This window comes from Oppia nitens, unplaced genomic scaffold (assembly GCF_028296485.1).
Source record: "Oppia nitens isolate AA-2021 unplaced genomic scaffold, nextdenovo-longstitch-racon4-pilon3 scaffold32_pilon_pilon_pilon, whole genome shotgun sequence".
NCBI classification, from domain to species: Eukaryota; Metazoa; Arthropoda; class Arachnida; order Sarcoptiformes; family Oppiidae; genus Oppia; species Oppia nitens.
The window spans coordinates 124,513-141,425 of NW_026533213.1; the positions used below are offsets into that span (position 1 = coordinate 124,513).

Below are 16,913 nucleotides of genomic sequence, written 5' to 3' on the forward strand. Positions count from 1 at the left end.
CAAAAGTAAAAATTAAATTCAATTTATATATCATAATAATATTAAGAAGTTATAATATATTAAAAAAAATAATTGTATATAACAAGTAGTACAATTTGTATATTTAATTATTTTAGTTTATTTAATCTATAAGATTATTATTATTATTATTTACACAAATTTCTACAAACTATATATATACTTAAATATGTTTATTTTATTGATGATTATTAGTATATTAATATTATATTACTGGTAAGATTATATTATAATATTATTATAATATAATTCTAATTATTTTAACAATTAATAATTAAAAATTGTTTAGATATACAATTAATAACTTATAAAAATAATTTTTAGTTATCAAACCCGTAATTATAACTATTGGTCGGACAGAGGCCTAAACGGACCGAAACCCTGGATATGGTTTGGAAATACATTGGAGGAATTGTTTCGTCCGATTTCGGTCATCGATAGAGAGAGACGTCAAAAATATGGACCGACTTATGGGTGAATAACAAAATAGATTTCAATTAATATTTAATATATTAAGTTAATATAATTTTTTTTATAATAAACTACACACAAAAAATAAAATTATTTCAATAGGATTTCAATGTAGTAGTTTTACAAATAAAAATCATATATCAATGAACAATATTACTGTATTACTATACAAATATTTTTTACAAATTTATATTTCAATTTTATAAAATATACTATAATATAAACCACTTAACATTTTATTATTATTATAACTATTTTTAGTATAACTATTATTATTATAACTGTTATTATTATAACTATTATTAATATTACAATTATTATAATTATTATAACTATTATTATTATTACAACTATTATTATTATTACAACTATTATTATTATTACAACTATTATTACAATTACAATTATTATTATTATTATAACTATTATAATTATTATAACTATTATAATTATTATTACTATTACTATTACTATTACTATTATTATTACTATTACTATTATTATTATTATTACTATTACTATTACTATTACTATTGCTATTGCTATTGCTATTACTATTACTATTACTATTACTATTACTATTACTATTACTATTACTATTACTATTACTATTACTATTACTATTACTATTACTATTACTATTACTATTACTATTACTATTACTATTACTATTACTATTACTATTACTATTACTATTACTATTACTATTACTATTACTATTACTATTACTATTACTATTACTATTACTATTACTATTACTATTACTATTACTATTACTATTACTATTACTATTACTATTACTATTACTATTACTATTACTATTACTATTACTATTACTATTACTATTACTATTACTATTACTATTACTATTACTATTACTATTACTATTACTATTACTATTACTATTACTATTACTATTACTATTACTATTACTATTACTATTACTATTACTATTACTATTACTATTACTATTACTATTACTATTACTATTACTATTACTATTACTATTACTATTACTATTACTATTACTATTACTATTACTATTACTATTATTATTATTATTAGTCATATATTTGCATTTAGTTTGTGCATTAGTTTATCAGTAGTATGCAAGTCAACTCAAATTTTTTGTGTGTTATCTTATTTTTAATATTTTAAGCAAATATTTTTAACATATAGGTGTGAATTCAAAGCTATGATATTAACTATTGTATATTTATATGACACTTATATTAATCTAAAATAAATACAGGCCTTAATTTTAACTTTATTTTTTAGTTAAATAAATTTTTAAACAAAGATTTAATGTAAAAAAATTAACAAAAATCTAGAAAATAATTAAACAGTAGCACATCTAGTTTAATTTACCTAAACTTTGATTTTTGACTAAAATTTTGATTGATTTATAAATTTTATTTATATATTTAAAAGTCTATTTGAATCAAATGAGCCAATTATGATGACATCGGATCCGAAGTTAATCAGAAATATTTTGATCCGAGATTTTAATGCATTTCGTTTGATACCAACATTGGTTACACCGGCCGATCATCCAGTCTATGGCAATGTCATCGACAATACTGGCGACGCTATTTGGCTACGCATACGATCCGTCATTAGGACACTGTTTACCGATAAAAAACTCAGATTATTGGTTAAAAAAGTTGAATACAATTTAATGGATTTAACCAATGCTTTGGACGGATTGGTAGGTCAGACTTCAATCAACATTAAAAAGGTGTTTATCAATCAGTCGATAGATTTGATGGCAAATGTTATGTTTTCGTGGAAACAAAATTCATTCGTCGATACAAATAATAAATTCAATCAACTAATTAAACGTCTATTGTTTCCATCAAAATATCGTATATTAGCTAATCTAGTGCTACCAAAATTTATGCTACAATTTCTCAATTTGTCAAACATTATACCAACAAATGGTTTAAACAAATTCGCTGATCTAACTGTTGAAGAGTTAGATAAACGTAAATCATTGACCACTGATATCAATGAAGATTTTTTTCAATGGATGCTAAATAGGTGTACAGAATTCATCGGCAATACAGACAACAACAAAACAATTGAAACAACAGAATCGGGTAATACAAACAAACAAATTAATATAATTATTTAGTTGTCATATAAAATAATTATATAACTTAAAATAATTTATATACAGTATTAAATATTATTAAATTATAAGTTAAATATATATACAGTCTTATCTTGAATCATTTTGTTTTTAAAAAAAGCTAAAAAAATTTTCATGATCTTTTACATTTATGAGTAATTAAAAATTTTATTGAAAAGTTATTTAAAAAAGCACATAACTAGGAACTTAAAAACACCATTAAATTTGACTATGTTGCTAAATGATTAATTAATATATATATACGTATATATATATATATATATGAAAAATAGATCAAATGATGAGCAAAGATGAAGTGATGGCCAATATATTTGCACTATTCTATGGGGCGTTTGAAACACATTACACTTATATGACATTCATTATCTATGAGTTGGCCGTCAATCCCGAGTGTCAGCAAAAAGTTTACGAAGAAATTATGACCTGTTATCGGGATTCCCATAACAATAGTCGTACTGCAATTGACGGCCAGTTGTTTGATTGGGAATCACTGGTCAAACTGGACTATTTGAATGCCTGTATATCGGAAACAATGAGATTACACGCGGCTGTCATTAGAGAAGAAAGAATAGCCAAACAGGACTATACAGATGAGACAACAGGTATTACTATTAAAATATTATTATTAAAGTATATATACAGTATATATACAATACATTTAAAATACAGCTACGCTATTTATATATATTTCAATATATGTATGTAAATATATATAAACATCGTTTCATAAAAACTGACACTAATTTAAATTGAATTAAATTGGGTTATAATTAAATTTATCAAAAAATTATTATTATTAAATTAAAATATAATATATAAAGATTAAAATAAGTTGTAGTTTAATATTAAATTAGTTAGTTTAATCTCTCTAATTTACAATTATAATCGAAATTTCGGTAACATAATTTATGACTCCAGAAGTTTGTACCGAAATTATCTTAAATATCATTGATCTTCACCATCCAGATCTTTGTGGTGCATCCAAGATGATTGTCTAACCTTTATCCGTGGTTAGAAAGATACAGCATTAGAAAAAAAATTACCATGGTCAATAACCAAGACCTTTAAGATAATTTGGTCCAGAATTCTAAAAAAATTTACTATCGGGTAACTAAATAATTTAAAGGAAAAACGGGAAAAGAATCTTACATAATATACTATTTAAATATATTATTAAAGATCTAATTAAATAATTAATTTTGCTATTAAATAGCAGTTTACTTCAGTTAAGTAAATTTAGTGTCAGTTTTTTATGAAACAAGGTTTATACTATATATAATAAAGTTAATATACATATATTGAAATATATACTATATAGGGTTTAAAATATATATAGATTAATTGATTTCTACAAATAATTATATATTTAATACTAGGCCTTATCATTAAAAAGGATCATATGATACAGATTTCACGTACAGCAGTACAACGCTGTCCCGATTATTACGAAATGCCCGACCAGTTCATACCCGACCGGTTCCTCAAACAAAACAAACACCAATTGGTTGACTCAGCATTTCTACCGTTTGGTTTGGGACGTCGTATGTGTCCCGGCTATAGATTTGGACTGATGGCCATCAAATTGACCATGGCACATTTGTTGTTACGATACAAGTTTGTAAAACTTAATAATAACCAAACCGTATTCAAAACCGATCCGATTATCGAACACTATTCCTATTGTCCAGAAATGTTGAATTTAAAAATTGAAAAAAGAGAGTAACAATTTAATAATTTCTTTAAACATATAAAAATTGTTTAATAAAAGTTATGTAAGAATTTATTTGAATAATTTTATTTCTCAGTTAAATAAATAAAAATTATAAATAATTTTTCTTATAATTTCAAATTTTTATTCAATTATATCATGTGTATTATACAATGTTTCCAGTAAATAAATGCATGCCCTGGTAATGCCCTGGGCATCTATTTTCAGGTGGTGACAACCTATTATTTTAATTTTTATATTATTAATTATTTAAAATCATTGATTATCTCAATATACTATTTAATCTATGATATTCATTTTTTTCAACAATTTTTCAATAGTTTGAATTTTACTTTATAAAAATTATTTTCTAGTAAATTAATTAATATTTAATAAAGTTAAATTACTAGAAAAAAACAACATAATTGTGACAAAGCAGATATTTAGTAAAGTTTTATTTTACTAAAAAATATATTTTTTATATAAAAATTAATATAATTATTTTCTAGTAAATTAATTAATATTTAATAAAGTTAAATTACTAGAAAAAAGCAACATAATTGTGACAAAGCAGATATTTAGTAAAAAGTTTTATTATACTAAAAATATATTTTTTATATAAAAATTAATATAATTATTTTCTAGTAAATTAATTAATATTTAATAAAGTTAAATTACTAGAAAAAAACAAAATAATTGTGACAAAGCAGATATTTTGTAAATTTTTTTCAGTGTACTAAAAGATATATTTTTTATATAAATATTAATATAATTATTTTCTAGTAAATTAATTAATATTAAAAAACAGTTAAACTACTAGAAAAAGCAACAAAATTATGACAAAGCATATATTTATTAAATAGTTTTTTTGTACTTAGAGATGGGCAAATAGAGTTTCTAATAAATTTCCCTTAGAAAGTTTCTAGAAAGTTTCTCAGAAATAAATTTCTATAGAAATCTAACTTTTTATTTATACTATGGGATCCACATATCTATAGATCTATTATATAATATAGATTACTGTATATTAATATATTATACAAATGGCATATCTATATAAATAATTATAATTATTTAATAATAATCAGTTTTGTAAAATTTTATTCACCATTTTATTATATATTAGTTTAATATAAATAATTAAATAAATTTTTTACTTTAATTAATAATTAAAATACTAATACTAATATTTAAATATTAGTTATAAAAACAATGTTAAAGATAACAAATATCGAGAAAACAAAATTAACCATGGGGATCCAATAAATAGAAATTTTTTTTAGAAACTTTCTAGAAATTTCTCTATTATTTTATAAATTTCTCTTTTATCCCAACACTATTTGTACTAAATAAATATATTTTTTATAAAAATATATATAATTATAAAAAATAATACTTTTTTAGTTTAGTAATTGAATAGAATGTTCAGTTAAAGAGAAAGAGAGAGAAAATGGCAGCAAATAATGATTTCTACGATGAAGTGAGAAAATCGCGAAACTTTACCGGAAAAGTAGTATTGGTTACGGGATCGGGTGGTGGTATCGGTGCTTCAATTGTCAAATTATATTCATCACTGGGAGCTAATGTTGTGATCACCAGTAGAAAAGCAGACGCTGTTCACAAAGTGGCTGTCGATGCACAACAACTGTCACCTAAAAAACTAGAAGTAATTAAAATTTATTTTAATTAATTTGAGATTAGATTAGATTTTATTTTATTTATTATAATTATTATCTTAATTTAAAGCCATTAAAAGTAATCGCAGATCTAACCAAAAGTGATGAATTGAAACAATTGTTGAATAAAACTATCGAAACATTTGGTAAAATAGATATTTTGGTCAACAATGCCGCGAGTCTATCACTCGCTTATATAACTGATCCTAAATTTATTGATAAACTCAAGTCAACCGAAACACTTGATATTAATGCTACACTAGAGCTAACACAACTGGCCATACCTTATCTGGAGAAAACCAATGGCAATATTATTATGATTTCATCAACAATTACTCAAAGACCGGTAAATTTTTAAATTTAAAATAATAATAATATTAATAATATAAAATAAATTTATATAGTTTAAAGGTTACTTTAATCATATTATTGCTAAAAATGCATTGGAAAATGCTACCAAGGTACTATCAATTGAATTGGGTAATAAAGGCATAAGAGTTAACTCAGTCAGGTTAGTTAATAATTGTTATTTATTTTTTTATATTTTTTTCTCAATAATATATAAGATTATAAATAATTATTTAAATTTCTAAATACCATTCAGTCCCGGTTTTATTAATTCAAAACCATCAGTAACTGAGCCAACAATTATTAAAATGCTTAATATGGCAGCAAATAGGACTCCATTGGGCAGAATAGGCGATCCACAAGATATTGCCTCAGCTGTGGTATTCCTGAGCTCATCGGACGCCCGATTCATAACCGGACATAATCTGGTTGTCGACGGCGGACTTAAATACAATATGGACTCTGATTTTATGGAAAGTTATGATTTAGATAAATTATCAGAGTAAAAAATGTTTTTATTATTGCTTATATTGTTATTTAAAATATTAACAGTGAATAAAAATAATTAATATAATTATTATTGAATATAATTTTATATTTTAAAATAATTTTTAATTATTTAATAATATAAACTTTATTGTTGTTAAAAATTTAAATATCTGCAATTTATATATATATATATACAAGAAGACAATGTATATTAATAAGGCGTTCATTATATCTGTCCTCGTGTTTAATCTAATAATTTTTTTTAATTACATCTTTTATTAATTATTTTTAATATTATTAGAATAATATTATTTTAATGAAATAGTAGTCTATTTAATAATCTAATTAATTTTTAATATTTATAAAGTTTTAATAGTTATAAAATTATTAAATAACAAACATATTAAAAAATTTTAATTAACTTTATAGATAAAGTTTTTATCAAAATATTTTTTAAAATTCTAACTATTCATTAAATGGACATCTATTATTATTAATAATAAATATTTTTACAATGAAGTAATATTTTAATGAAATGTTTTTAATTTTATTTAATAATTTTTACGAATATTTTACTAATCTAAAAAAAATAAATAATTTATATTATTATTTAAAAATACATTTACTTAAAATTTTTTATTGCTTAGAAGATTACCAAACAAAACACATTGAAAAAAATGACAATTTTTAAATTGTGTAAAATATAGTGTATTTTTCAATTTGTAAGCTCCGTATTCACCGATCATTACCGATATGGCAGTCGACTGTTCAGTCGGTACCGGTATAATACACGAACAAATTACACGTAAATTTGAAACACCAAACACTTTGAAATTTTCATCGACAACAGCACCGGTTATATCATCATCGGGTGATCGACCTATACGGCAGCCGCCCATCGGTGATACATAATCGGTGTTTGTTTGGATAATACATTTGAGATAATTGTCGCAAAAATATTTTTCAGTACAGGGAGTACAACCGGGAACCGGATATTTATATAGTTGAATATATTTTTGCATTGACGGGCTTTGATATATGTTTAAAGCTAATTTCAGTGTTTTAACCAGATCATCAATGTCGTTTTTATTACAAAATTGACACGGGTCAATAATAGGCGGTACCCGAGGATCGGTAGCTGATGCTAGTTGTATACGACCAGTACTTTTTGCGCGTTTCAGTGTTGCATAAATAGGAAAACTGCTACGATTTAGATATGGCCGATAAAATTTGCGCCATCGGTCAGGCTGTTTGTATGGGGCAACTAATGTATCCAAATCTGAACCAACATAACCGGTTCGTAGTAATATACAACCGTTGCTCAGTTGTGGATATGTACTGCTATTGTATGGCAGTTCCGGAAAACAGGTCACACCCAATGAATTCTGACTTAAGGGTCCGGAATGGTTTACCAAAAATTTGTAAATATTATCAAATGTTTCCAATGGTTTGTCGACAAGCGATTGATTGATTATATCAAATTGAATCGCTTGAATAAATGGCGAATAAATCATATTATGGCCAACTGTTAGATTGGAAACCAGAGGAATACCCATTTGTTTTAAATGATCTGCCGGTCCGATACCCGATAGCATCAACAGCTGAGGACTGCCTATAGCACCGGCACTTATAATCACCTCCTTATTGACAAAAACATTGTGCTTTAGGCCATCATTTCCGAGTACTTCAACACCGATCGCCCGTTTTTTATCGTCAAACAATATTTTTGTTACCAAAGAGTTGCCCAAAACTTTTAAATTTTTATTTTTATTTGCGTCGAGAAATACTTTTGAAATTGATTGACGACATCCCTGATCATCGATAGTATTTTGGATGAGTGTTGTTCCCATTGGTTGCCTACCATCCATGTGTGTCCAATTGTAGCCCAATTTTTCCGATGCAATTATATAATGTTTAAAAACTTCATCAATAGTAGGTGTGGTTACTGTCAATTGTCCGCCTGATCTATGATAACTGGATTCAGTGGTAACTAAATTGTTGTCCAAATTGTTTTCGGTTTTCAGAAAAAATGGCAAAACATCGTCAAAAGTCCAACCTTTTAGACCGGTTATATCGGACCACAATCGGTAATAGTCGGGACATTCGCGATAGTAGTTCATTGAGTTAATGGCTGTCGATCCGCCCAATACTCGGCCCTGCGGTATGTTTACCCTATTGTCTACATAACCTAAATATGAATATTTTTGGCTAACAATAGGATAATTCCAGTTTTGATCGGTTTCGGTTAGTTTCGGTTCAAATGCTAATTAAAAAATTTTATTATTAAAAATTTATGTTTAATTATATTTATAGATTGATTTATTAATAGTATTATTTATTTAGTAATTAATTATTTTTTTTATTATTATTACCCGGAATATCATTGTATAAGTTTTGTTTGCCGCCCGCTTCCAACAATAATATACTTGTTTGGCTATTTTCGGCCAACCGGGCGGCCACTGTTGTACCCGAAGCTCCCGAACCGACTACAATATAATCATAATATTTATTATTAATAATAATATTATCTTCAATGATGTTATTAACACTGTTTGGTTCAATTATTTGTTTTTTATTAACTATTGTCAATAATAAATATAACAATTTTAGCATTGAATACATTTTTTATTTAAATTTTAATAAATGAAAATATTTTTGTTTTTTTAAATTTTAATTAATGAAATTATTTTTGTTTTTTATAAATTAAAACTTATTTTTTTAATTTAATAAATTTTCAGTAGATTGTGTTTAATGTATTTCTTGTACTTTATTTTTTGTGTATCATACGTAAACTAAAATATTATACCAATAAAAAAAACATTTATAATGTTAGTTAGTATTTAAAAAAATAATAATAATATTTTGCAAATCATTATTCAAAAAAAAAGTCTATAAAACAATGTTATAACTGTTAATGTATGTCTAGAAAACAGTATATTTAATGAAAACACTTAAATAATAATTAATAAATACTATTAACATATATTAAACTGTAATGTATTTCAAAAGAAACACAAGTGTATAGAAAACACTTTAGGCGTGGTTCACATATTACGTTCGCACTTGAGGGGAGGGGAGGGGGCTAGCCCAAGCGTACTTTTGCGAACGAGGGGGGAGTGGATGGGTAGAGACTTTAAGAACGTTCGCATTTAGATAATATCTTATTTCTATTTCATTAAATAACAATTAAATGAAATTTTAAAAAAAAAATTATTGTATTATACAACCTAACCGAAACCGTACAATACATTTACAGTTTACATTTCTAATTGATACTTATATTAAAACTATATTAACAATGATATCCTACCCATTAAAATATGTTAATAGTATTTATTAATTGTTATTTAAGTGTTTTCACGAAATCTCTCTCTCTCTCTCTCTCTCTATTTATTTATACATTACTGTAGCTAAATATACAGGTGTACAGTTAATATATACATTAACAATATATATTTGAAATTTAAATATTAAATTAATAATAATAATACTGTACTTTATAAAGTTACTTAATCTATTTACTACTTTAGCTTAATTTCAAAAAAATTATCAAATTATGTTAATAGTTAAAAAAATTGTTTTTCATATAAGAATGTACAAGATTAATTTAACAAAGTAGCAGGGACGGTTAAGCAAATTTTTGAAATTCACATTTTTATTGATATATTTTAATATATAATATAATTTTACACATATATATTAAATTTTATACCAATCGGATCAATATTTTTAAAGTTATTAAATAAAATAAATTTTCATTATAATGGGAGGTATACAAAAAAAAGTCAAACTTTGAACCCCCAAAAACACCCGTCCCTGGGATCAATTGTTATGAAATTTTTTTGGTGACATTATAATTATCAATAGATGTTTTTAGGAAAGTGTGGATCTGCTCCTCAAAAATAATCTTAAAATTATCAATAATTAAATTATTTATATTGAGACCGCCGGAAAGTTTAAAATTTATAAAAATTATTTTACATCACATGACAAATTAATTGACACAAAAATTAGTTTACAATATGTTACTTAACTGTACTCTATCAATAATTATTATCAAAATATAAATTACTGATTTTATTAATTATTGTTTTAATAAAAATGATTTTTAATAATTTAATGTTGCTCAACTTTGTGCAATTAAAATCTAATTTAAAAAATAATTTATCTATAAGTATTAAAATTTTAAAAATTATAATATTATGTTATTAAAAATCATTTTTATTAAAACAATAATTAATAAAATCGTAACGAACCAAAGAAAGTCACCGACACTAACACTAATACTACTACACCGACAACAACTGGTACCCAAAACAATGAGACGAATGCTACCGAAGCCAACAGTGGCTCCGTGGCCAAGAAAACTGAGACCAACGAGCTTGAGGTAAAAAGGAGTGATTTGAAAAATAATTTGCCTGAAATCAATCGATCGAAATGTGATAAATGCGGGAAAGAGTTTTCATCGATTTGGGTGCTTAAGGCGCACAGGTAGGTGATTCATAAAGATGTGGTTCCCTTAGATATAGTCGAAACATTTGCTGACGATTATCTTAATGAATACGAACGTAAGTGTGCTCTTAAAGTGACCAATGAGGGCGAACACACCTGTACTACAAATTCTGATAAGACTATCTGTGAAACCATTGTTGAACCGGCCAACAAATTCCGTAAGAAATTACAGGACAAGACTGTTCTCGAAAGAGATGATTTGGTTCTCGAAGTGGAAATGCTTGAGAAGAAGGCACCCATCAAATGTTATAAGAATGGACAGGAAGTTAAACCCGATGATAGTATTTCCTTCAAATTCAATGAAGACGGCAAACAACAGCTCGTCATCACTAATGCACAGTTGGATGATATCGGAGAGTATAGTGTTGTATCGGATAAGGGTATTAAATGCAGTTGTAATGTAGGAGTCAAAGAGGCAGAGAAGAATAACCGGAGCTACGATTAACACAAACTGACTATCAGGCAGACGCTGACCGTCCGTTCAGTATAGAGATTCCGTACAAAGTTCAAGGAACCCGTACTTCTAATGTTTTACCGAAACTGATGAGTAATGGAGAGCCTGTCAGTACTAAAGATGTTGATATTGTTATCAAAGAAGACAAAATTATGATAACATTTAAGAAACCGACGCGTGAGAGCTCCGGTCCTTATGACTTCAGTTTAGGCAACAGTCAGGGCGAGTCTAAGACACCGCTTAAATTTAACTTTGAGGACGTGCCGTCACCTCCGGAGGGACCGTTGGATGTGACCAATGTGTTCCGCGATCGCTGCAAACTGGCGTGGAATCCAACCAAAGACACTGGAGGTCTACCTCTATTGCATTATGTCGTCGAACGACAAGATTTATCAATGAGAGGCGGTTGGGCTGAAGTGGGAACCACTCCCGACTGCAATATGGATGTCACAGATTCGGCGCATAAGAAAGAGTACAAATTCCGTGTCCGTGCCGTCAACAAGAAGGGTGCGTCCGAACCATTGACTGCACCGAAAATTTATTTGGCAAAAGATCCGTACGACGAACCATCCAAACCTAAAGACGCGGAGATTCTCGATTGGGATAGATATCACGTGGACCTCAAATGGAAAGCACCCGAAAAAGATGGCGGATCACCCATTGAAAAATATATTGTTGAATCAAAAGATAAATTCTCAGCCGATTGGGTCACAGCACTGGAAGTGTCAGGCAATCAATTAGAAGGAGAAGTAGTTCCGCCGGCTATTAAAGAGGGTCAACAATACCAGTTCCGAGTTCGGGCTATCAATAAGGCCGGTCCTTCCGAACCCAGCGATCCGACTAAAAACTTGATAGTAAAGGCACGGTTTGTCAAACCTTTTATTATTGGTGACGATCTCAAGAATTTGGTGGTCAAGAAGGGCGCTATTATTAAGTACGACATTCAGTACGGCGGAGAACCGGCACCTGAGGTCAAGTGGGAAATCAATGGTATAGATATCAAGAAATCGAGTCGTATATCAATTGAAAACACACCTAAAAATACATTATTACTGATAAAACAAGCCGTGAGAGCAGATACCGGCAAATTTACATTGACTTTGACTAACGGTTCCGGCACTATATCCAAATGTGCTGATGTAGTAGTTCTAGATAAGCCTACACCTGAGGGTCCACTTGTTGTTGAAGAGGTATTCGTTGAGTCGGCTAAACTCAAATGGAAACAACTAAAAGATTTGGGCGGATCTGAACTCAAGGGATACCAAATCGAGAAAATGTATGTCGACAGCGGTCGGTGGGTACCGGTTGGTGAAGTCGGTCCCAATGCCAACAGTTTTAAATGTGAAGGTCTAACCAAAGGCAAGAAATATAAATTTAGAGTTAAAGCCACCAATAAAGAGGGAGAGTCTGAACGGCTAGAAACAGACGAACCTATAGTGGCGAAGAATCCATACGAAGAACCATCGAAACCAGGAAAACCAGAAGTTGTCGACTACGATAATACAAGTGTTGAACTTAAATGGTCACCGCCTAAGAGTGACGGCGGAGCCAACATTGAGAAGTATATCAGAAGTATACTATCCGAAGGGCCACGATTTATACACGGCATATACCATGTCAGGACAAAAACTGTTCTTGAAGAAAAACTGACAAATTTATGGGGGAAATTAGACATTTCCCATGGTGTCTACACTAAGATCGGGGAAAGTAACGATAGCCCTGCGATAATTCAATCGACACCACAAGAAACTGGTGGTGGTAAAGATCAGGATATTGAATATAACATTCATGTACAACAACTGGATGACACTACAGTACTTCTTAGTTGGGATACAATTCTTTTGTACAACAAAGTCAAAGACACAGTATTCAACGTTGAAATCCGAGACAACACGCAAAGGGTTTGGACGTATATCGACAGTTGTGACGACTATATGATTGGAGTTCCGTTTTTAAAACAAGGCAGCATCTACCTTTTTAGAATTACCGGTGAGGACAAATATGGAAACAAACTGGAAGCGATAAGCCGGGAATATCACTTAGAAGTAATACCAAAGAGATTTACAAGAAAAACAGATAAAATTTATCCCGTTGTACGACAAAAGACGCCTACTCAAAGGCCATTTGACTACGTCACCGACCGGCCCGGACAACCATTTGTACGAAAATTGGACGACAAATATATTAGACTTCTTTGGTGTATACCCGGAGAAATAGACGTTAACCCCATAACAGAGTACATTGTACAGGTGAAATATCAAGGGCAAGAGGGCTGGTCACGGGCGAACCCACATAAAATTGTGGACACATTCTGTAACTTTCCGATATTAGACACGCGAATAATGGTTGAATTTCGTGTCATCGCTGCGACGACCGATGGTCGTAGTAAGCCAAGTAAATCTAGTGGACTTATTAATTATACAGTTTTAAAAGACGGTTAAGGGTAAGGGTTAACCTCCAGGCAAGCCATGTGAAGGCATTGCTGGCTGTCCGGTGGGAGACCTTTTTAAGCATTATTTGTCTTTATATTTTTATGACTTGGGGAAACCATTGTAGTTAATCTTATAAATAAGATAAATGCTATTATATTGAGTTTTATTTGTTTTAATTTATTAATAATTGTTTAATACAAACACATACACATTTTACAGTTTAGACACAAAACATATTTTGATTACATATTGTGTTATGTAATCTGCAGACTCTTACTTTCAGTTGTGATTGAAGAGTAGTTTATCAGTACTGATCTGGAAAGTCCTCTACTAGACGATACTCGAGAACTCTACTAGGGGCGTTGGTGGCCAAGTCTAGTGTTGTGGCACCAATCGTTTTTCAAGTTGATAAGTGGATTCAACTTTATCTTGAAGACTGCGATCTTCATGGTGTGGTGGTTTCGTTTTAATTGACGTCAATATTCCGCTGAAGTTTAAACAGAAGAAGGCGGAAAGAATTTAAGGCCTAATTTAATAATAATTTAATTAATAATTAATGCATTCTTTTGTTTGAATTTATTATTGAAATGACTATTTTGTCGATCGGGGACGATCAACAGGGATTGGATGGCAGTTTGTAACCGTGTTTTCTACCAGTACACTGTTTAGTTAGTTAAAGACATGTTTGATAAGGTATGTGACGGATAGTTCCGTCCCATACTGTAATTGGACTGACGGTTGAGTTGGTGCGCACAACTCAGCTGTTGGTGGGGTATAACCAGAGAGGGAGGGAGAGTGAGAAGAGCAGAACAGTTTCTAGATGTATGGTAACGACTCAGTCTTCAGCTGCCATCAAATTACCTTTAACCTTTATTGTTGTATTTTTAATTGTGAGTTTAGTTGTGTTTAAAATAAATATAGCCTCATGTGTGAATAGTATTGTGTATTCATTGTGTTGGCAACCGAAACTACGACCGGGAATTGGTTGGACGACCGCCCGATAGGGAGGACTCTGACGACGACGATAGGACGAGTGAAGTAACGATGGAGAAGAAGCCGACGACGTCTGACCAGAAGAGGACAGGGATGGCGATAAAGTCGACGCTTTTAATATATATGTGTAAAATTATATTATATATTAAAATATATCAATAAAAATGTGAATTTCAAAAATTTGCTTAACCGTCCCTGCTACTTTAATTTTTTTACAATAAAATAACTTAAATTTAATTAAAGTCACATAACAAATTAGATTTTTTATAATTTTAATAATTTTTTTTTGTTAAAAATAACTTTAGCTTATTTTCAAACCAAAAAACAATAATTACGGTACAATTCCAGGTTTGTATGAAAAAAGCGTACTTCCACTACAAGTGGCCTTACAGTTGCCGGTAATCTTCAAGTGCTCGAACAGTGGCTTCGAAGTGGTCATGGGTTTAGTAATACATTGGCCTTCGGGTGGCAAATATATGGGCCAACCCTGTAGTTTAGATCCAGCACAGGGACCATCATTGAACAGTCCAACTTCACGATAGTAGGTATCACCTATTATTTTGTTTGTTTTTTTTGTTATAGTTTAATATAGAGTATAGTATAAATAGTTTTTTTTTTAAAACTTACAGTCAATTATAGTTACAATCAGATTATATTTGCTATAAACAACTGTATGTATTTCCCCATTACTTAACACCAAATCAAACGGATTGTCCTTATGGTTGTCGGTTATAATACCATTACATGTCATTAGTAGTAATAGTTAGTGCTGATTGGCCAGAATTTACCGTCGGTAAACTCTGGCCACTAGATTTGGCCAGAATTACCGTCGGTAATTTCTGACCACTTTTTTCAATTCACCAATTCAAATTTATGTTTTTATTTGGATATATATGTTTGTATATGTGTAATGGTAGGTGACTATGTATTTACGTGTGATAGTGACTAACAATTTTTAATTACATAAGTAGAGAAATATTTATAAATGTTTACGCAATTTTTAAAAGTCAATATTTTTCTTTTATTTGATTTATTTAACTAAATTATAAAAATTTCAAATAAATTTACTATTAATAATTATAAATACTATTTCTAGTATAATTAATTATTTTCTAAATTTTCATCAAATGAATCATTTATATCAACCCAAGTGACATAAAACTTATCCATATTTGTCTTCACATACTTGACTTTCATAAAAAATCCATCCTTATGACACTCAAGATTATTTTCATCCTTCTTTTCTATGGAGTCATCGTCTTTAGGCTTATGATCTACGGACTCATCAAAGACGCTACTCCACTCAATCCAGATGATGTTACCATTGATTTCTATGGGAATTATATCCTTAAAATCTTCTATAATCCCTGAATACCCCTGTGCTTCATGGCTGCCTCTGATGCTATCTTTCAATACAATTGGTCCATAAGGCGGCTGAGGATGATCTCCAGGATAACGAAAACACCACAAATTCCTTGCCATTTCTAAATCTATTATCTCAGGCGTATCTCTATAAACGTAGGAGTCTTTTGACAAATCATTTTCATAGATAACATCACTACTGTAGTCAATGTCGTCCATACCAATGCCGGTTAGATTGAACATAGGGGTAAACACTTCAAACGGTGTTGAACATCTTATCGGATCCGCGGTTATCACC

At 28.9% G+C, this 16,913-nt stretch overlaps 3 protein-coding genes across 3 annotated transcripts; 2 read left to right on the plus strand and 1 right to left on the minus strand.

The window, feature by feature from the left end:
• Positions 1 to 371: 371 nt before the first annotated feature.
• Positions 372 to 4,338, plus strand: LOC128956670 (cytochrome P450 9c1-like). The gene is made up of 5 exons (XM_054302385.1): positions 372 to 492; positions 1,921 to 2,588; positions 2,914 to 3,243; positions 4,018 to 4,283; positions 4,330 to 4,338. Exons 2-5 carry the CDS (start codon positions 1,946 to 1,948, stop codon positions 4,336 to 4,338), a joined length of 1,248 nt encoding a protein of 415 aa, XP_054158360.1. The 5' UTR covers positions 372 to 492; positions 1,921 to 1,945.
• A 1,424-nt stretch (positions 4,339 to 5,762) lies between these two features.
• On the plus strand, positions 5,763 to 6,879 carry LOC128956671 (3-oxoacyl-[acyl-carrier-protein] reductase FabG-like). Its single transcript, XM_054302386.1, has 4 exons — positions 5,763 to 6,015; positions 6,096 to 6,371; positions 6,430 to 6,536; positions 6,630 to 6,879. Exons 1-4 carry the CDS (start codon positions 5,800 to 5,802, stop codon positions 6,877 to 6,879), a joined length of 849 nt encoding a protein of 282 aa, XP_054158361.1. The 5' UTR covers positions 5,763 to 5,799.
• A 619-nt stretch (positions 6,880 to 7,498) lies between these two features.
• Positions 7,499 to 10,176, minus strand: LOC128956672 (glucose dehydrogenase [FAD, quinone]-like). Its single transcript, XM_054302387.1, has 4 exons — positions 10,173 to 10,176; positions 9,235 to 9,348; positions 7,612 to 9,125; positions 7,499 to 7,504 (listed from the first exon to the last, which is right to left on the minus strand). The coding sequence occupies exons 1-4, from the start codon at positions 10,174 to 10,176 to the stop codon at positions 7,499 to 7,501; spliced, it is 1,638 nt and encodes a 545-aa protein (XP_054158362.1).
• Between the last annotated feature and the right edge of the window lie 6,737 nt (positions 10,177 to 16,913).